At 42.9% G+C, this 22,929-nt stretch overlaps 1 protein-coding gene across 1 annotated transcript in view; it reads left to right on the forward strand.

The window, feature by feature from the left end:
- Positions 1-22,583, forward strand: part of SLC26A7 (solute carrier family 26 member 7) — a 139,205-nt gene extending 116,622 nt beyond the window's left edge. Inside the window, exons 13-18 of the mRNA XM_032805277.2 lie at positions 8,025-8,162; positions 9,650-9,698; positions 14,874-14,977; positions 16,033-16,087; positions 16,175-16,278; positions 21,383-22,583. Coding sequence (XP_032661168.1) covers positions 8,025-8,162; positions 9,650-9,698; positions 14,874-14,977; positions 16,033-16,087; positions 16,175-16,278; positions 21,383-21,418 — 486 coding nt within the window. The 3' untranslated portion in view covers positions 21,419-22,583. The remainder of the gene's footprint in view (positions 1-8,024; positions 8,163-9,649; positions 9,699-14,873; positions 14,978-16,032; positions 16,088-16,174; positions 16,279-21,382) is intronic.
- Positions 22,584-22,929: the final 346 nt, after the last annotated feature.

Below are 22,929 nucleotides of genomic sequence, written 5' to 3' on the forward strand. Positions count from 1 at the left end.
GAGACAAAAGGGCTCCATGTTTGCTGTGCTGTGACGTCTGCCAGGGCAATCCAGGGAAAAGGGCGCAAAATGATTGTCTGCCGTTGCTTTCACGGAGGAAGGATTGACTGATGACATTTACCCAGAATCACTTGTGACACTGTTTATGCCCCATCATGCATTGTGATCTCAACTCAGAATTCCAATGGGTGGGGGAGACTGCAGGAACTATGGGATAGCTACCCACAGCGCAACGCTTCAGAATCGACGCTAGCCTCAGTACATGGATGCACTTCGCCGAATTAATGTGCTTAGTGTAGCCACGTGCACTCGACTTTATACAGTCTGTTTCCAAGTACCGGTTTCTGTAAAATCGGAATAATCCCGTAGTGTAGACATACCCTTACAAGTCAGCTCAAAGAGTTCCTCTTACACAAGCATTCAGGTCTTGAGCATTCAGGTAAACAACACACATTACAACAAAGCTTAAAGTCCTTCTTCATAATAATTTTAAAAACAGTATTAGCTGCCTATTTAATTTTAAAAACAGCAAAAAATATCCACCTCCCTTTCCATTTCTTATAAGGAGTCTTGAAGTTTAAATCTCCTCAGTGTGATACAGATGCTTGCTTTGATCTGCTTAATTCTTAGAAGTCCAGGGGCTCCGAGTTGCTGGTCCTGTGCGCTTGGGGTCCCTAGGGATAGCTCTGTCTGCCATTAGGGAATTTTTTCCTGAGAACCCCTGTAACGAACCCCAGTTTGGGAACCACTGCAGTAGAGGCTATGACTTAGTTTGGTACTGACATGTTGGTACTGAGGAAGACACTCCACTTGGATGTGCCTTCCACAAGAGCAACTAGTGCAGCGGCGTCCTCTGTTCCTTGCAGCATGGTGAGACATGCAGGGCTACCATTCATGCCAGTGCTGGTATTTTACAGTACCTCTGAAAGGGACAGGATATTATAATAATCTTGTACTGCAGCAGCCTCTGTCTCACCACTTGATACCGACTCTAACTTTGTGTGAAGACATCAGAATTCTTAACATCTTTCCAGGTTTCCTTCTTCAGAGGATCTCATTGCTGATGAACTTGAATCACCAATTATGGGGGGATCTGCCAGCACCATCTCCATGTTACTGCTACAAAAGCAGCATGTTGGAACTGGTTTAAACTTCCAGCCTTCAGTACCAGTAAGAACATTGGAGCTCCCTGCCCCCCTTTAGTTCAGGGAAAGACTGCTCAAACTCAGATTTCTGTACATGGATTCCAGGACCATAGTACCCTACCCCCATGAGCCCTTTGCATGAAGATAAGCCTGGGGAACCTACTAGATATCATAGGCCCAGAGATTATGATTATCATTGGGGTCCTTTCCATTATCCCCTTCAGTTACTTGACCTGTGGGGCCACTATGACAACCAGCTTAATCAGATATCTAAGAGAAAGCACCAGTACCCACGAGTACTGTACCAGCCACTGGCTTCTACAGATCATCCTATAGTACAGCACACACCAGCACTGTGCAGCTTAGTACCCAACACTTCTCCAATACCGGAAGATATACAAGAGGAACCAGAGTCTCTGACAGAGTAGATCTCACCTTTTGGAATGTCCTCTTCATTTCCAGATGAGCTGGTAATACCACCACTGCCCTTCTATGCAAAAGATTTAAAGACTGTCCAAGAGAGCATTCAGGTTCCAATCCTCAGGACTTCCAAGAGAAGGTCATAACATAGTGGAACAACTCCTATTTGAATGACCTAAGGTCTTTAGCAAGCATATAGACTCCTCTGTCCACACAGTCAAGGATTCCATGGCAATGCTGTGACTACTATGAATTTAGGTGCCTGCAATGAGAAGACAGTTTAGTAGATCCAAAACCACTCAAATATTGAGATCATTCTGCTACCTCTTTTCCTAAGACTCAGAACCCCTTCAAGAGACGGGCCAGACCTCAGAAATGGAGCCTTCTCACCTCTACTTCTACCCAACTATCCCGTCCCTTGGTCAAGAACATCAAGTATTACACTCCACTAGATCACAGTTTGCAACTACCCCCGTCCCTCTGGAAACCAACTATATAACTACCTAATTGCCTGGAAATACTTCCACACTATTTCCCCTTTCCACCCTCACCCTGCTCTGTCCCTCTTCAGGGACTTCTCTCACAGGGAACTCTTAAAACAAGACATCCACTCTCTCCTTCTGGGAGCTATAAAACTGGTCCCAACAGAGTTCATCGGAAGAGGATTCTATTCCAATTACTTCCTGGTTCCCCAGAAAAGAGAAAGGGAGACCAATTCTTGATCTTAGGAACCTGAACAACTGTGTCCTAGCACAACACTTCAGAATGGTGATACTAGCAATCATAATTCCATTTTTAGATTCAGGAGACTGGTTCACTGCCCTCAATCTGCAGGACGCCTCTTCCATGTAGCCATCCACCTGTCACACAAGCATTTCCTAAGATTCGTGATAGGGGCAGATCACTATCTATATTAAGTTCTTCTTTTGGGACTCTCCATGTCCCCAAGGGTGTTCACAAAGATATTCTCAGCAGCCTGTCTACGTCAGTAGGGAATATAGATTTTCCCATATCTGGTGACCAGCTTCTCAGGAGCCTGTGTCATGGATCCACAAGATTAGTGCTACACCCACAGCTTTGGAGCAGTCTCTTGGAGGAACCCCTTTGTGTGCCAGACCTCAAGTGATCTCATTCTTTCTCTAGGGTAAGCCACATGGCCTCACTACTTCCTGAGACTTAACTTCTGGGGCTTCAGCACAGTTGCTTAATATTGTGAACTCTGTTCAGTGAGTCCAACAGAGAGAGATTCCTGGTAGAGATTTGTACACTCTTCAGGGATTAATGCAGCTCACCAAGCATTTGCAGTGACACAAACAGATTTGTCAAAATGATAGGGTTTAATAGCTGGAACACATCATAGGAAGTCCTTAGGTTAGCAAATTAATATTAAAGCATACACCATTTTGGTTAGCCCAGAGCCCAGCCAAACTGTAGTGAACCCCATTGTTCAAGCTCTGTCTGTGTCTCAGTCTGATCTTCTTGGTCAGATCCCAGGTGAGAGTCTCTGACTCCTTCCAGCAGCCAACTCTTATCCCCCATCCAAGATTTTCCCAGTCCTTTATTTCCAAGTTGGGAAATACAGCTCAATTTTCCTGCTATGGGGTAGGGAAACCTCTCTCCCTGTGATTCGTTGGTTGCTAGGTGTCAGCATTTGGGTGTTCTGTTTTCTTCTCAGATTCTCCATTCATATGGGATCAGCCTCGGCTAGTACTTTTTAATGACCCATCCCAGCTCAGATAGCTAACTGACATTCATACCTCTCTCTCTTAGCTTGCCCTGAGAACAAACAGTCCTTTTCCACCCACTGGGTAACAATGCAACTCACAGGTATCATAAAAATACAACATAACATTTCCTCTTTGTCACAGTCTGTCACCCCAAGAGGGCCAGGAGGCAACATTCACAGCATTAATGTTATTCCAGTTTCTGGGCCTCCTTATCAACTTCAAAGAAACCCCATGCCATCTCCAGTTCAGATAATAGACTTTATAGGAACTGCTCTAGACTCCATAACAGCAAGAACCTACCTAGCCTAGGAGAGATTCTTCACCCTACCGTCCCTAATCTCAACATTACAGTGCAGCCTTAAAACAACAGTGAAGGCTTGCCTAATATTTAGGGCCACATGTCGGCCTCTGTGTATGTGACTCTCCATGCGAAGATGCCCCTCAGATGCCTCCAGACATGAGTAAAAACAGCATATATTCCAAACAAACAGCGTATCCAGATATCACTATGCAGTATGATATACTTGCCAACACTTTCTTTGTGCCATACAAGGTATGTTAGTCCGAGAAATGCTAGACAACAAGACAGCAATATATTATATCAGCTGACAAGGCACAGCAAGTCCCCAGACCTTATGTGCAGAGCTGCTAAGGCTGTGGAACTGGTGCATCGCTTATCAGATGCAATGTCAGCAATCTATCTACCAGGCTTCCAGAGTGCAGCTGCAGACTCTCTGAGCAGACACTTTTGGCAGGATCACAAGTGGGATCTCAAGGACTCTGTCTTCTACAGCATCTGCCAGACCTAGAGTATACTGGGGTAGACCTTTCTGACACACTGAACAATGCAAAATGTCACCTGTTCTGCTCTAAGGGAGGTCACAGTCATGGGTCTCTAGGGGGATGCCCTGGTAACACCATGGCTCACTACCCTTCTTTATGTCTACCCACCTATACCATTAATCCTCAAGAGCCTTCGCAAGCTGCATCGAGAAGGAGCAAGAGTTATTATCATAGCACCTGCTTGGCGGAGGCAAGTGTGGTACTCAAACTTTATCCACTACTCAGAGGTAATACCCCTCAGAATTCCTATCACAAAGGATTTGTTGATACAGAGTTCAGGGTCCCTTGTTCATCCCAACTCCTCCTCCCTGAATCTGAGAGCATGGCTCGTCTGTAGCTCTCAACCATGGAATTGACCTTTTCCTCCCATCCAGTAGAAAGCCCAGTACTCCCAAGATTTACCTACAAAAGTGAAAGTGCTGGTGGGCCTTCCCACCTTGAAACCTATAGTGAACCATCCTCCATCTCTCCTTCAAAATTCCTTTTCTGATTGCCAACTCCTCCGCGAAGTGAATGAGGGAGCTGAGAGTTCTTATGGTGGACCTACCATACACCACCTTATACACAAACAAGGTTATATTACCTCTCCATCCTTATTTTCTCCCAAAGAGCTCCTCAGAACATAACATTAACCAGGAAATTCACCTACCAGTTTTCTGCCCAAAACCTCATGCCTCCAGAGGAGAATTAAGCCTTCATTCTTTGGATGTCAGGAAGGCCCTTGCCTTATTTCTGGAGAGGACTAAACTATTCCATGCCTCTCTTAGACTGTTTGTTTTGATTGTGGATAGGATGAACAGCCAACTCATTTCTACACGAAGACTATATAAGGGGGTTTCAGATTGCATCAGGACCTGTTATGAGAATGCGGGCGTACAGCCCTCTTATGGAGTGACAGTAAATTCTATTAGAGATTAGTCTTCATCTATACCTCTACTGAAAGACATTCCCATAGCAGAGATTTGTTAGTCTTCGTTCTCTCCATACCTTGGCCAAGCACCATGCCATCTTACCTGCTTCCAGAGATGATACTGCCTTTGGTGATGCAGTCCTTCAAATTGACCTGGACTTACTTCCTCAGCTCCCTCTTCCTCATTGACTTACTTCTTGGGAGTCTCCTATGGTGGAGCCTCCATATGGACATATACTCAGAGAAGAAGGAGAAGTTACTTATGTAACAGAAACTTTAGTTCAAGATGTTTTATCCCTATGGGTGCTTCACCTCCTGCCCTCCTTCCCTTCTGAACTGTTAGGCTTCGCAGTTGAGAAGGAACTGACTGGCAGCATATCCAGGCCTCCTTATGTGACCTGGTTTCAGTCTCTGGTCAAGAAGGCATGGGTGTGGGCACCTTCTATGTTGGAGCATCCATAGGGACAAAACATCTTGAAGAACTCAAGTTATTGTAAGGTAAGTAACCTCTCCTTATTTAAGCTAACCTCAGCCATCCCTGGGAGAGCATTAAAGGATCTTATGTAAGACATATCTCTGGTGTCTCTCTCTCTCAGAAAGAAGCCCTGTAGTTGGCATATCTGACATAGAAGCCTGATCTGCTAGTAGCAGCACTGCAACCTACTGTATACAAGAAATACATGACATTTAGCTTCTCAGTCATAGTAGGTTTTGGCCTTTGCAGATCTCTTTTCCTCTTTGTATGTTACTACTGCCAGTTATAGTAATGCTGGGATGATAGGCACCAGGATGCATGTTCATCTGAACATCAAGTGTTGTACTGGGCTGCTGTTAAAGCCTCCTGTGGGAGTGTTTCTCCATTCAAGAATGCCTTGCCCTATATTTTTTTCTTTCTGCAGCTTTCTTTAATGCCGGATTCATATTTGCAACTGCCATTCAAGGTTTGCTGTTCAGTTGGCTGTGGTATGGTGATGAAATGAAATGTTATAACTGAATTCCCATTCCTGGGTAAATTGCACAAATGCTCTGCAAGTAAACTGGACTAGTTGTCCTAAACTACACAATTTGGGATACTGTGCCTGCTGAAATGTGAAGCGCTTCATGGCTTTGTCTATGATGATGGTCACTTCAGTACTGTATGACCATTTGACTAGTTCCCAGAGGACTAGTCTGAAAAGTAGTCTACAGTAACTAGATAGTTTGTGTGGTTTGCAGTGAAAAAGTCCATTGCCATTTTGTTTCAGGGTCTATTGGGAATGTACTGTGTATTTTCATGCTTTCCCTGTGCTTCTTGGTGAATTATCTTTGTGTTTGCTCCACTTATCCTCTGCAATTTATCGGAAGTTTATTCACTAGCTTTGCACACCTGTGGAGTGGGCTCTCTGAGCATTCTCATTCCAGTTCGTGCATCTGTTGTCCCAATTACTAACCTAGCGCAAATCTGATCTTTCAAGATTTAGTAATTTCATGAGTCAGCCATTTTGTACAATCTGGCAATATACTGATCTATTGTTTCTCCAGATTCTTGATTACTCTTGTTGAGAAGATGCCTTTCGTATGTGACATTTTTTGTGGGTTGAAAATGTTTTTGACACACTTCTAGGTTGTTTCCAGGGTCCTCCTGCTGTGCTGTTGACATGTCCAGAGGCTGTTGGAGCATGAGGCAGTCCTTCCTAATTACAGCTAATAGTGTGGTTGCTCTTACTTTGTTTTCCTTTTAATCCAGCTCTATTGACATTTTTTTCATAGCTTTTCCCCTGTGTTCTAGAAAATATACAGTTGCTAAACATGTTCTATTTCATGTCCATCTGCTCAGGGACAGGAATCTGGTATGTTATCATGATTAGATTACTGTTTTCTCTTGGTTTGTTTTGTAATAGTCTTAGATTCTGATTTCACCTATCTGTAGGAGATGACTCACTTCTGACACAATGTTCTATGTGCAAGCATAAAGAGAGAGAGAGAACTGAGACAGTGCAACTTGCAGACTCTACTCCTTTCTCCACATCTACAGTGTCCTCTCATCAATTTCTTCCTGAAAGTAGAATTCTCTCAGGTCCTAGACACAATCATACAATAGCACCCCCAATAGGAAGCTGTTTATCATACCATTAGGGATGTGTCTAGAAGGCACAATTAAGCTTATATTACTTTGAGACACTTGGAGTTGGCTCTAATTTGTGTTATTCTGGCTAGGTGAGAGTGGTTCTAGCTTTATGCCTGTAGTCGAGGATGATATTGGGAAAATCAGAAATGGCTTCTGTAGTTCATAGATGATTCAGCCTTGCTTCAGAGTAGCTCAGGCTTCTTCATGTGTTAGAGCTTTAGATGCATGAAAAGCTCAGTAATTTTATCTACTGGGTAGAAATTCTTCAAGTGACACTCAGTGAATACCTTTAAATACTCTTTTAATTTTACTTATATTTCCTCCTCAATTTAAGATAGAATCATGTGTGAAGACTGATCAAATTAGTAATCTGTTAAAGCACCATGGTAACTCAGAATTTTCTCATGGGATTGTTGTTTGGTATTATGTAGGGTTTTTAACAAGGCCGCCCACAGGAGTCAAGAGGCCTGGGGTCTTCGGTGGCGGGGATCCTCCACTTTGGTGGTAATTCGGCGGCAGGGAGGTCCTTCTGCTCCGGGACCCACCACCAAAGTGCCCCGAATAGCTGCAGCAGGGGCTCCCCACCGCAGAATTACCGCGTGGGGCAGAAGGACCCCCCGCCACGGAAGACATGGAGCGGAAGAAGCTCCGGGGGCCCAGGGTCCACGAGAGTTTTCCTGGGGCCCCCAGAGCGAGTGAAGGACACCGCTCCAGGGGCCCTGAAAAACTCTTGTGGGGGCCCCTGCGAGGCCCGGGGCCTGAGACAAATTGCCCCACTTGCCCCGTCCCCCCCCGGGCGGCCCTGGTTTTTAAAGAAATTTCGCTTTTTTAAATCTTAAGGCACTAAGTCTTTTGTTTATTTCATCCCAAAGGAATCTTTACAACAGGTAAAGATAGTTTCAGTGAATAACCCACTAGTATTTCTGAATGCCAAGAAGTTCCATCATGACCTAATAAGGATAATCCAGAAGGATAGTGCAAGCACCCAGCCACACGATGATCTAAACAAGGTAGGTTATACTGCATGCATTAGTAATGATGAGACTTACTTCATTTCTCTTGTGCATTCCATCAGAAGATTTCACAGCATTTAATTAGATAATGCAGTAGAAAAATCAGACTATATTATAAATTAGTTGTTTACTGTGGAATAAAGTTCAAGTCTAAACTTCAGGAGATTAAATATGTTTAGTTTTTCCTATTATTTTGAAAGAATATCTCTAATATCTCTAATATATTTGTTTATGTGATTCAGTGAAAGATGCTAAGGCGCCAATCCAAAGTCCAAGGGATGCCTTCCATTAATTTTAGAGAACTTTGGATCAGGATTTAAAAGCCTGATTTTCAAAAGAAATCTTCAGCTGTAGTCAATGGCTGCTGCAGGTGCTCAACATCTCTGGAAATTGAACTCTGTTTCCAATTCTCCTCCCGTGCTACTATAAATCAGGAGCAACTCATTTGGAATCAGTAGGGAGTTAGGTTGGTAAAACTGTTGAGAATCAGGCCCTAAAGTAATAACTCTGTTTAATTTTTTACACTGCTGATATTTTTGGGAAAAATAAATAGAGTATTAAAAAAAATAAATGCATATAACTATGGTTCTAGGGAGTGTCACCAAAGTCATCCTGCTATTCCAATTTACTCACTCATACCTATTCCAGTTTTAGGGGAGTGAGGGAGTTTTACTGTTGCTGATGTTTTTTCTTTCGTTACTGGGAAGGTACTAGAAAACTATAGTGAGAGGAGCCATATAAGTACCTAGATAGAAAGAAATGCATTTGATTTGTGTCTGAAGTTAGTTTAGAGGTTCCGTGGTGCAGGGATTTAGTCTTTTCTCTGTACTAGAAAGAGTTTAATACTGGAACTAGCTGAAATATTTTGCAGTTTTTTTGTAGAAAATTGGCCTTTTTTTCAAAACTTTTTGCAAAAAATTAGCAAGATTGATTTTTTCTATGTTTGTGAAAGTTTCTGATATTTTTGCTGAAATATTTATCAAAAATGTTTATATATATATATAATCTTTTTTTTACTAAATAAAGCATATTTTTGGTAAATGAAGAATTTAGAAAGAATTGAATTGAAAATATTGCAGATAATTTTACAGAAAATAGTCCATTTTGAGCCCTGTGAAATGGCAACAACTTTGAAATACTGAAATTTTTCAAAAAATTATTTTCCTGTCTTTTCACCATCCCTGTTTAGCATCCTTTGAAGAGTCATTAAAAAAATACATTCGCTAAATCCAGATTCAGATTGGTGGTTGGCTCAAAAGGTGAAAGTCAGCTGCAATAGTAAACAGGTTGAGATAACTGGGAAATGCTTGCTTCCTTTATTTCACAAATACAATAGATTCACAACACTGAGTCACAGAAAGACAATTTTGATATTTTTTCTGGACTCTTAATTCTGTTTCTCAATAAGGAAATTGACAAAGGAGGCATGAGACCCGATTACCCTTCACTCTGAGTACTTATATTGTTCATTGCTTTTGTTTCAGTGTGAACAGAACACATTGCTCCATCCAGTATCCAATGGAAATTGCCATGGTGAGTTTACCATGTAAGATACAAGAGGGGGTTTCAAGTGTGTCAGATGGTTCCAAATTTTCCCATTTATTTGTAAATGAATTTTCATGCCATGGACACACACCAAGTAAAGCATAAAATCATGGCTGTAAGGGACCTTAAGAGATCATCAAATCCAGCCCCCTGCCCTGTGGCAGGATCAAGTCAATCTAGACAAGCCCTGGCAGGTGTTTGTCCAACTTGTTTTTAAGAGCTTCCAGTGATGGGGACTCCACAACCACCCTTGGAAGACTATTTCAGAGCTTAACTACCCTTAAAATTAGAAAGATTTTTCTTCATATCCAATCTAAATCTCCCTGGCTGCAGATTAAGCCCATTGTTTCTTGTCCTTCCTTCAGTGGGTATGGAGGACAATTGATCACCATCCTCTTAATAACAGCCCTTAACATATTGGAAGACTTATCAGGTCCCCCTCAGTTTTCTTTTCTCAAGAATAAATGTGATTGGGTTTTTTAACTTTTCCTCATAGGACAGGTTTTCTAAACCTTTTTATCATTTTTGTTGCTCTCCTTTGGACTCTTTCCAGTTTGTCCACATCTTGCCTAAATTGTGGTGCTCAGAACTGGACACAGTGCTCAAGCTGGAGCCTCACAAGAACCAAGCAGAACGGGACCAATACCTCCTGTGTCTTACATACAACACTCCTGTTAATACACCCCGGAATCGTATTAACCATTTTTGCAGCTGCACACGTTGATGGCGCATATTCCGTTTGTGATCCACTATAACCCCAGATCTTTTTCAGCAGTACTGTCACCGAGCCAGTTATTCCCCATTTTGTAGTTATGCATTTGATTTTTTCTTCATAAGGGAAGTACTTTGTACTTGTCTTTATTATATTTCATCTTGTGAAATTCAGACCAATTCTCCAGTTTGTCAAGCCATTTTGACTTTTAAACCTGTGCTTCAAAGTGCTTCCAACCCCTTCCAGCTTGGTGTCACCTGCAGATTTTATAAGCATCCTCTCTACTCCATTATCCAAGTCATTAATGAACTAACATTGCATCAGCACGAATAGTTCCATTTCCCCTTCAATACCCCGTAATCTTCCTTAACTTTGATCTGGAGGGCCCCCTTGTAGAGATGAGAACACTCATTTAGTTCTACACTTACTTCTTGAGCTCCTTTCTGAGATTGCCAGTACGGGATCCAGCAGAGATATCTCTTCTCTAGATAGGACTCTGAGGTGTGGCTGCAGCATGTGTAGTCATACTTGAGCTAACTTTGATCTAGGTAGCTGGAATAACAAGAGCAGTGAGGCTGTCGCAGCATGGCCTGTAAGAGCCGGCCTGGAGACCTGACTATGTGCTTGGGAGGCTAGCCTGTGCTGCCGCCTGTACTGCTGTGGGTTCACTACTATTGTGATTCAAGCTGCCTAGATGCGAGCTAGCTGGGATGTGTCTGTGTGCTACAGTCACACTTCTGATCCAATGTAGCTATACTCAGCAACTGCCAGCTTATTTCAGAAGAATTACCATGAATCCATCTCAGGGTTCCATGAATCTAACCACAGGGTGATTTAAATTATTACTGCTCTGGTCCAGATTTGATCTAGAGACCTGACTTCAGCCTCTCAACCATAGGCACTGACTCCATGGGTGCTCCTGGGCTGGAGCACCCACGGAAAAAATGGTAGGTGCTCAGCCCTCACAGGTGGGCTGCTCCTCCTCCTTTCCGGTGGGGGTCCCACCAATCAGCTCTTCCCCCTCCCCCAAGCACCTCCCGCCCCCTGAGGATCAGCAGTTCAGTGGTGTGAGAAGCGGGGGGTGAGAAGTGGGGTGCTGGAAGAGGTGGGGAGAGGGGGCAGAGCAAGGTGGGAAGAGGCAGCACTGGGCAACAGCAGGGGGACTTCCCCATATACCAAGGAATGGAAGAGGCGGGACCAGCCACTTCTGGCCACTGGGACTCTGCTCTGCAGCATGGCAGGCTGACAGCTTCTGAGAGAGTCTGGCTGGGGAGGGTGCAGTTTCCACTCCCTGCCCATGCTTGGGGACCAGGGGCGAGCGAGCTGGAGTCCTCCTCACCCACAGCACGTTTCTTGCTCACTCAGCCATGGTCCCCAGCAGCCAAGTCCAGGCAAGGTGTAGAAGCCACCTCTTTCCCAACCAGGCTCTCCCAGGCAGCTGGCAGGCTGCAGAACAGCTACTGGGAGGGGCCGACATTAGAAGCAGCTCCCTCCTGCTCCCTGCCTGGGCTCCCTCCTGCCAGGGAGAGTGGCGGAACATGCTGTGGGGGCATGGGGGGGAGGAGGTTGGTGGATGGAGACACATGACCTCCCCTTTAGATTGTGCCACTCCGGTATGTGGAGGCACCAGTCCTGGGCATGCGCGGGGGAAGGGGTGGAGCGGGGGCAAGGTGTGGGACAGAGGGTAGGAAGCACCCCTCAGAAAATTGGAAAGTTGGCACCTATTCTCTCAACTGAAACACAAAAATTAAATGTACAGCATTTGCTGATAAAATGAGGAAATAACACAGTTGCATACCCTGATCATGCAACAAGATCTGCATCGGGTGGGCCCCTGTGCCTACTCAGAGTTCGCTGCAGGATTGGAGCCGTAGTTAGTACAAGACTGAAAAGTACAAAAGGATTAAAACCATGTTAAAACTTTATGGCTTTTAAAGCCATTTACAATAAAAGCAAAGAAAATGGAGATTGAAATTAACAGTGGTACCTTACTTCAGCATATGGAACAACCAAAGGTTTGTTTTTATTTAAGACTTAAATGCATAAACCCCTCTCATACCACACCTCATAAAATGTCAGAACATAGTGCATACATTCATAGAGGCTAAGAAAAATTGCACGCTCTTCTTTATATGGGTGACCTCAAGCATGGATGGAGTTCAGCTATTACATCTATTGTAAAAAGCTTGTTAGCATTCAGGCTATAGAGGAAAACTTGAATTTGGGCTATTATCTGACTGTTGTTAACTACTAACCTTTATTAACTCTGTTTATGATGTTTATATTGCATTAGATTGTTTTATTTGGGGCAACTGAGTGCATGGCTATAGCTATAAAGAACAGCAACGTAAGAACTTCTAGTAAAGACTATGAAGTATTGTAGCAGCATTTCCCTAAAAGCTCAGAAATGTCAACTAATGTGAAGTGCAGGTTTCATTTGGGTGAACTGATTCTTCAGAGTGTGTAAAAGTTGTATCCATGCTGACAGCTAGCATAAGACCTATGTACTTCTTAGATCACAGTTAAGCCCTCTTGTGAGGATTTAAGTGGTGCATAGACCTAGTGCTCAATCTCTGCACAGCAGTGAATTTCACTTGAGTTCATTTAAATGAGAAAGAGAAGAAAAGGTGGACTTCCACTTCTAGAAACCAACATAGTAGCAGAGTTTCTAGCAGCATGAGAATAAGCACCAACAAATAGTCCCGAAGTTCGTCAAAAGAGATATATGTCTGGAATATAGTTGTGGATGTTTGTGGTTATACCACTAACCTATGGACTACATTTTGATTTTAGACTCTGAGCATCACTCCAAGAGTAGCACTGGAAGGAAGACACATTATCACTTTCTCAGTTCTTCCCTTTTTGCTCTTGGGGAGTAGTAAATTACCATTGGCATATACCAGCAGCAAATTGTAACATCACTGTGCCTACTTAGTTGTGCTAGCTAGTGAACAGGGGAAGAAAATGAAACCAAGGATCCAGCCTTGCTCCTTCCCACCCATCGCCTCGCCACTTACTCTGAAAGGGAATAAGTATGTTCTGTATGCCCAGACCCAAAATCTGGGTGGCCCATACAAGGGTGGAAGACTGAGGAATTCTTTCTTGTTCTTCTGCCTTCACTTCCTTGTGTAGGCACGGAGCCTAAGACCCAGTCTAGCGCTATATAAACATGTTTATGATGTCTGGAATGGGATTGGTTTAATAAATAAAAAATAAACCTTGACTTTGTTCCACATCACGCACACTGAGCTAAGTTCAGCTCTGGCATAAGCAGCTGTAGAGTATGCTGCAATAGCAATAAGACATTCTTGGCTTCGATTACCTCTGGGTTTTAGACTACTCACAGGATGGAATTAGTGCCAATATAAATCCACACCATGCTGGAACTCTTAAGTCCCCTCAAGAATTTTAAATCTCTTTATCTATTCTGTCACAACTATTTAACTTAACGCATCTTTATATTCAAGCTCCCATCTTTTCTTGAGTGTTTTATATGTTGTGATAATTAACTTTAAAGTTAACATTTATTCACAGTATGGCATCAATAAATATATTTTGTTTCCTACTTTTCCTCATTATGAAAGCCCTAAAATACTTAGTCTCATCCCTAAATCCAACAAAGCAGTTAAATATGTCCTTAGTTCTACATATGTGTGTTATCCATTTGATTCCAATGGGATCCTAAGGGTATGTCTATACAGGACTGAAAGCCCTGCAGCAGAGCCATGGCTGGCCCAGGTCAGCTGACTCGGGCTTATGGTGCTTAGGCTCTGAGGCCCTGAAAGGGTGGAATATCCCAGAGCTCAGGCTCTAGTCCAAGCTCAAATGTCTACACAGCAAATTTTAGCCCTGCAGCCTGAGCCCCATGAGCCCAAGTCAGCTGGGCCAACCATGGCTTTTTTATCCCTGTGTAGCCATACTTAATAGGCTTAAACTCAGGTGTTTGCTAAAAGGCTTTGCTGGCCTGGGGCCTTAGTTACAGACTGATTAATGTTTATTTGTTGCTTTGAATATATACAGTGCTATATAAATGCTAATCATTCTTATTACAGTGGACAAGAACTATTAATGATCCAGTCCATCTCCTTGCCACCATTCCCTACATCTGTTAGAATATTGACCAGGCTAATTTTGAAATTCATGACCAAAGAGGCTTCCCCCATTTCCCTAGGGAGACTATTCTAGTGTCTAATATTTCTCACTGGCAAGACATTTCCTGATATCCAGCCTAATTTCCCCCTTTCTTAATTTCATCCCTTATCCCACTGATACTGCTTCACACCAATTTTTCTACTGTGCACCTGAACTGAGCTATTCTCTTGCTTGATATTTTCTCTCTATGCAACAGAAAGTTTTGCATTGGTATTTTCCATTTATTTTTAGAGAAATGTCAGTATTCCTGTGGAGATTCTAATAGGCATTTCACAACAGTATTTCTGTTAAATGTATAGGTGAGCTGTCATTACAGCCATGCCCCAACGAGAGATGTGCTTTAATATTAGACTGCAGTGGACTGACTTTCTTTGACTATACCGGAGTCTCTGTGCTTCTTCAGGTATTTATATACATTTTCTATATACAAAACTGGAGCCAAAGCCATGCTCTCTTCACTCACGCAAGTAGATCCAATAGGATTTCTTGTGTGAGAAAAGTGATCGTAGATTAGATCTTTAAACTGAATTGTGTTTACATCGAAAATTAATGTTTAATGGTTTGGGGCCAGATCTTCTGCAGTCACTTCCCCAAACCCCTGCTTTTTTAATCTAAAGCAGATTTAGGGCCAATATCAGACCTTGTGCAGTTGCACTGACTTCAGTGGACTGGCATGTACTTATAAGCAGCCTACTTTTGACCCTTAGGCTTTTGGCTTTTATTTATGTGAAAATATTGCTTTCTAGCTAATCCATTGGAGTTAGGATTTAGTGATCACCACATTTTGTTCACATCTGTGTTAGAACAGCACTTAGAATGGTGGAGTTCTGGCCCAGGAATGGGGCCCCTTTGTGCTGCTACAGTAAAAATAATAAATCTAATGATAATAGTGATCATTCAGCTATGTACAGTAGTTCAGAAATTACTTTCCAAAAGCTAATTCCTGTTGGTGTTGTTGGGATTGAATGTAGCAGAAGATATTTACTGGATAACGACTAAATTAGGATGGCACAAGCTGGCCCTAAATAACTTTTGCTCTTCAGTCTGACCTGCCAATCCTTGATCCGTCAAGTTCTGGTTGTAGCTTCCAAGCTGCCCAATTGTAATGTAAAATGGATACGGGTGGCTGTAGAACAGATCCAATTTCATGGAAATTTCCAAACGAGAATAAAGTTGCTGAACATATAAACGAATAGCTGTATTAATTCTAAAAGGGAATGAAGGTCTGTTCTTCTGTTGTATTTAACAGTGTCACGACATTCTGGGGAAATTACTGTACCAATAGCTTAGTATTGTTTATATTATAGAATGGCTCCCTCTGGTGGTCAGTTTTTGGTAAAACTTGAATCTATGCACGTTCCTTGTTTTGTTTTGAATTTCTAAATTAAATCGAGCATTTTATTCACAGTCAATGCTTCAAACAATTTTGTAAAATTTTTATTGTTGTCACTCCTTTAGATTTACATGGATTTTAAAAACAAAAGTATCGACGTGTTACTAGCACATTGTAAAGGCAAGTATCAGGCCACAGACAAATTTTTAATAGTAATTTAAATGTTCATATTAACTTTTTAATGTTCATGTATGTGTCTTATCACAGCGTCCTTGGTAAAAGCAATGCAGTACAGTGGAAATCTAGGATCAGAAAATCCTATCTTCTTTGAATCTGTTTCCTCTGCAATTGGTGCCATTCATTTAAACAGGGTGAGTTTTAAAGCAGTGATAGGTGACATCCAAAAGGTTCAAAGGCTTGATTTGGGTGCTTATAAAAATTTGTCACAGTGTTGAAGTCCCATATATCCAGTGAATCCTTTGGACACAAACCTCCCTTTCTAGCAACTCTCCCCCACTTAGGGTGACCAGATGTCCCGATTTTATAGGGACAGTCCTGATTTTTGGGTCTTTCTTACATAGGCTCCTATTACCCCGCACCCCCATCCCGATTTTTCACATTAGCTATTTGGTCACCCTACCCCCACCAAACAACTCACTCCCATTATTAATGTTTCATGTTTACAAATGACCACTGGCTTGTGTTCCAACCTCTGGACTTCAGTTATCTGATTCTCTCTTCATGCCAGTCCCTCCCCTTCCTTTAATGATGATTTATGGATCTTGGTAGCTTTTTGTGCTAGGTTCTGATGTCTCTGTGCTCTGGTGCATAATACAATCTAGGTTACACCAAAACAAAGTTACACAGGTGCTACTGAGTTCCTCAGCTTGAATTTAAAAGGAGGGGAAAGGGTAAAATTGGCAACCCTAGGGAAGGAAGGCATTTTGGTGAGAGTCTGCAAATGAGAGAACAGATGATTCTTGAAAGGCAGCAGAGAGAGCTATGTGGGTGTGTGAGAGAGACTTGGCTCAGGAAACAAAGGTTGAAGCTTGAACCAGTTTTTATTTGCTAAAAACAGTTTTTACATTCCTTGTTAAAAGAAGTGTAAAACCTGCTCTCTGCTCATGATGTTAACAGTATAAACCTTTTTCATTGTAATGTCTTTTTAACTGAGTGTATGCTGTAAGCAATGTATTTTCCCATAGCTTCACTCAGCAATACAAAGATGGCAAGAAGCCTATTTAGAGTTGCCTCCAAGAAAGATTAAACTAGTCATTGGTCTGGGTATTTCTCTGTTGCTATAAACAGGCACATTCTGCTACTTAGGTTATAAATGCCTCCTCTCTCTCCTCCACCAACATTGATCCACCCCATTAAGGTGCATTGGTGATATTAGTGTTGTGGATTACAGAATAAGAGAAATATGCTCAGTTCATTGTTTTCACACCATTTTACACTTAGGACTACAAGTCTTAGTGAAGTAGGGAACTAGGGGGCAAAAAATGATGAACCTCAATGTTGCTGACTGGAAAAATTACTTGTTATTTTGTCTGGTTTTGCATTTAATAAGAGTGTTATAAGAACATAAGAATAGCCATACTGGATTAGAACAATGGACCATCTATCTCAGTATCCTGTCTTCTGGCAATGGTCAGTGTCACATGCTTCAGGGGGAGTGAGCAGAACAGGGCAGTTATCAAGTGATCCATTACCTGTTGTCCAGTCCCAGCTTCTGGCAGTCAGAGCCTTTGACAGGGACCCTTAGCAAAGGTTCTTAAGCAGAGTAAGCTGTCATGGAATAAGAGGGAAGGTCCTCTCATGGATCAGGACTGGTTAAAAGATACAGAAGAAAGGGGTATGAATAAAAGGTCAGTTTTCACAGTTGGGTCCACCAAGGGTCTGTACTGGGACCAGTTCTGTTCAACATATTAATAAATAAATATATATAATAAATATGTAAATTTAAATAATAAATTATTTGGAAAAAGGGGTAAACAGTGAGGTGGCAGTTTGCAGATGATATAAAATTACTGAAGATGGTTAAGTCCAAAGCTAGCTAAGAAAAGTTACAAGGGATCTTATAAAACTGCATGACTGGGCAACAAAATGGCAGATTAAATTCACTGTTGAAAAATGCAAAGTAATGTACATTGGAAAACGTAATCCCAACAATACATACAAAATGATGGGATCTAAATTAGCTGTTATCACTCAGGAAAGAGATCTTGGGAATCATTGTGGGAGTTCTCTGAAAACATCTGTTCAGTGAGCAGTGACAGTCAAAAAAGCTAACAGAATGTTAGGAACTATTAGGAAATGGATAGATAAAACAGAATATATCATAATGCTACTATATACTCACACACCTTGAAACTGTGTGCAATTCTGTTTGCCTTATCTCAAAAAAGATATCTATATCTATATCTATCTATCTATTAGAATTGGAAAAAATACAGAGAAGAGGAAAAAATGATTAGGGGTATGGAGCAGAGGAGAGATTAAAAGAGACTCTTCGTCTTAGAAAAGAGATGACTAGGGGAGAGGGGATATGAGAGAAGTCTATAAAATCATGACTGATATCGGAGAAAGTGAATGTGGAAGTGTTATTTACCTCTTCACATAACACAAGAACCAGGGGTCACCCAATTAAATTAATAGGCATCAAGTGTAAAACAAATATAAGGAAGTACTTCACACAATGCACAGTCAACCAGTAGAACTCATTGACAGGAGATGTTGTGAAGGCCAAAAGTATAAATGAGTTCAGTAAAGAATTAGAGAATTTCCTGGAGGATAGATCCATCAATGGCTTTTAGCCAAGATGGTCAGGGATACAACCCCAAGCTCTGAGCAGTAGCGTAGCTAGCAGGGTACAGGGGAAGCAGCCACTTCCCCTCAGCACATTTTCCAAAAGCAGTGCCTGCCAGGCCGGCGCTGGGGACAACACGGCCGGAGGAACCATGCGGGGGGAGCGCGGTAGGCGTGGCTGGAGGAGCGAGGAGACCGGCTCCTCAGCCATTGCGCCCTACACTCAGCGCGGCCCCAACATCGTCCCAGCCACCATTAGCAGGCCCTGACCACGCCACGGGATCGCACACAGTGTCCTGGCCACGCGCGCTGCCCTCCCTGCCAAGCCTCCCGCCCCCTAGCCTGCCCTGCGGACATGTGGCGCGTCCCACCGCCAGTGGGGAGCCCCGCGCCTCTCCCACTCGGCTGCACTCCAGGGGGTCCTTCCTGGCCAGGCAGCTGCCACTCCACTAGGAGCACAGCCGAGTGGGAGAGGTACGGGGCTCCCCAGGCAGCTCCGGGGAAGTTTATCGGTTCGGGGGACTCCGACTGGCTCCTCACCCCGCCTGGGACAAGTCTCGCCTCTGCAGCCCCTCTCCGCCGCGTGTCTCTGGTGGGCGGCCCACGCTCCCGGGCCGCACTGCCCACCCAGGTCCTGCCCACTCTGCACTGCCCCCAGACCCACCGCGCTGCTCTGCGGGCTGCAGGGCTGGAGCAGCTTCCGTGCTGCACTGCAGCACTCCTGGCCCCAGCCAGCCATGGCCCATGTGCCCAGGCTGCTGCATAGGGGTGTCTCCTCCCCAGGCCCGGCTTGGGATCCAATGGGGCAGTGAGGGGGCTGGGCTGGGGGCAGGGATTTGGGGAAGGATCCAATGGGGGAATGAGGGGGCGGAGTCGGGGTTGGGGGGCGAGACCAGAGGAGGAACCAAGGGGGCCGCCTTTTTTATGTTTGCTCCCCCTACACTTAGAACCTGGCTATGCCACTGGCTCTGAGTGTGTTAAGTTATAAAACATAATGCGTTGTACTTCCAAAGCAACTTTCATCTGAGGCTCTCCAGATGCTTCAACATTAATTAACCCTCAATACACACAGAGGCAGTTGGTGGCAAGCTGGGAATAGAATCCTGATGTCCAGTGCCACCCTGCTCTAGTGATGCTGCAAAATGCAAACATTTCAGAGGTGCCTTAAAGAGCTTGAATGGGCCCCCAAAAACTTGGATCCTGGACCAACTTCCAATCTGAACCAGGAACTGATTTTTGTTATCTACCTCCACCACTATATCTGGGCTGCTGCTGATCACTCATTTGTCCTCCCCATAATAGGGATTATCTTCCTAAAGAGACTGATAAAATTTGCCCAGATGTTCACCTTCTAGCTCCTCCCGTCTCCTGATCACCTACTTACCATTCATTTGTTAGAATCCCACAGACCCTAGTGCTATCTGCTCCAACCAACCGCTCCCTTCTCTACTGTGAGCCAGTTGCACTGTGGCCATTAGAGTTACTATTAAAAACTCAGTGTTTGCCAGATAGATCCTATGTAGTTACTACAGAGTTATTTCTTGTTTTGTGTAGGGGAAAACAGTGGTAGCTACTGGTAACTGTTGGCAAATGTGAACTTTTTAATGGCAACTATTGCATTTTGTAATATTTCCCACACTTAATTGTACTTCACAGTACATTGCATGCCTAGGAGCTACCCCGAGGTGTGTAAGATCATAGTGCAGCATTGTGGTATTCATCATAGTCAGCTATTCATCACAGCAGGGGGAAGGAAATAGGATGGAATAGTTGAGGAAAGGGAGATAGGGGTGTAGAGCGACAGGAAGGACACATACTGGGCAGGTAGAAATGTTGAAACTTATTAGATTAGATTGTGCCTTATGCATTAGTCAATGACTCTTCACCTTCCTTCCTCCAATCTTCCTGAGCAAGGACCCAGGGCAGTTAAAAATGGCCCAGACGAGCCAAGGACTTCTCAAAGGGCTTGGAAAATGTTCAGGCACAATCTGTCCCCAAGATCCTCCAGAGTGTTGCAGCCCCACATACACCCGCCCCCCCAACTCAGGCCAGTGGTTAAATGCTACAGTTGGCCCATTATACTTAACTTGTGTGAAGGAATTTCAAACCTCAACAGAGAGCATTCAATTTACTGGGATTAGGTGTCTTGATATGTTCCTTGTTCTCATTATGGGGATGGGAAAAGATGGCAGAGAAGTAGTATGTGGGGAGGGGAGATGAGGAAGACACCACTGGTAATGGGGTAGAAGGAGCTCCTACTGATGGAAAGTGTCTGTGGTGTTCTGTTTTACGCTTGAGCCTCTGCAGGACAGAATAGTCTTGCACTGCTAGGGAGGTGGACAGGCTGGCATAATGGCTACCTCCCATGTCAAACTCTGTCATTTTGAAATATCAAGGCTCTTCCACATATATCTGGTTTCCAGCAGTGACTCATACTGTCTGAATTTCATTAATGATGCCAAAAGGCTCGTGGCTCATCCGTTGTTTTGTTTATAATGAGGATGAGCTGGATAGCCTTTGGATTTCTCTCTCTTTGTAATGCTTGATGTAGATTTTTAAATTAGGTACTTGCTTTCCTACTGTTTCATGTGCTTTGCACTCACAATGTGGATGATAATTTGGTAATACATGATAATAAGGTGAACCTTTCTGTTTCTTCAATTTTAGAATTTCAGCAAACTCAGTGATCACAGTGAAGTGTGAAGTCTACATGACGCAGGGTGGCTATTTTGATCTGCTAACATACAGAATGAACTACTCCATTGCTTTTCCTTACATCTGTTTTCATGAGATCATGTAGGTAGTATTTTGTATGCCAAATATGTTTAATAGACTTCAGTGCTGCCAAAGATTTCTCTTCACATACTGCTGCTGAGAGAGTGTTGATACAATGGATTGTTCTATTGTGGATATATATAGTATTTTTGTACACATTTAGATACAAAATATTAGAAAGCAGACATGGGATATCACCTTTTATTACAGTGATTTATATTGTTTTAGCTCATTCTATAGTAACTTAATTTATAGCACACAACTATAGTTTTGTGTATGGAAGAGTAAAACATTATGAACTTTTGCAAATAATCTGTAGTCACTGGTGCGGTATATGCAGCATACCATTTACGAAACCCAATTTTGTTTCAAATATCTGCTTTAATCCTTTTCTTCTTAAAACCAAACACATGCAATAGCAATATCATATTGTATAACCTTGTGCACTTAACCCAGTCCTGCAATTCTTGCACACTTAATCCTTGTATACTATTTAATGCCTAATGGGACATCAATGGGAATTTTGGATGTGCAAAGAATATACTGGCTTAGTACATGTTATCATGTCTCCCTCCAGAGACCAGTGCTAGTGACTATTATAGCTTGCTATTTTGTTAAACTAACGGAGTTCTTTAGTTCAAGTGGAAGAAGAGGCTTTTACTTTTAGTTCTAAAGGTCCCAGGTTTGATCCTCACCGATGCATGTGGAGTCTGCATACATATGTGACTCTGGCTCAATACACAGTCTCAAGCCCAAGAATATTATGGGCCACACTCTCAATTTGTATAAATCCACATAGCTCCATTGACCTTAATGGAACTGCACAAATTTACACCACTTGAGGCTCTAGCTAAAACATCATTTCATGGAGCAGATTTTCAAAAATAGGCCTAAAATTCCACATGCAGGACATATATTTTAGTGGGTAAATGAGCAATTGCCCACTACACAGGTGGGATAATGGTGTGTTCAGCTGCCCAGTTGCACATGTAAAGGTGGGTCTTGTACATAGAAGCAGATGCATGAACATTTTTGGGGCAGCAATTTGAAAGTTTAGCCTTGTAAATTCTGGTCCAGATTTGCTGGAGTAGGGCAGCGTACAGTGTAATCTGTCCCTCTGTAAAATTGAGAAATTGACCTAATGAAGTGATTACTAGAGTGCACTGATAGCTATGTGTTATCTAGTTCCTTCTTTCTAAAGGTAAATGTTGGTGTCATTAAATTAAGTCCCCAAAACATTGCAAAGTAAGGCAACATGACTCTTTGTAGCTAGTCTGAGGTACCTTCAGTGCTTTATTTACACTTTACTGATTTGCTGTTTAGTCAGAAGTACTGAAGTCTGTCTCTCCCAAGAGATTATTGGTTCCACATCACAGAGACAGCACCCACTATTTAATTTTCAGGTAGTTCATTTATACTGTCATGTACTGGATAGTGTG

This window comes from Chelonoidis abingdonii, chromosome 2 (assembly GCF_003597395.2).
Source record: "Chelonoidis abingdonii isolate Lonesome George chromosome 2, CheloAbing_2.0, whole genome shotgun sequence".
Taxonomy (NCBI): Eukaryota; Metazoa; Chordata; order Testudines; family Testudinidae; genus Chelonoidis; species Chelonoidis abingdonii.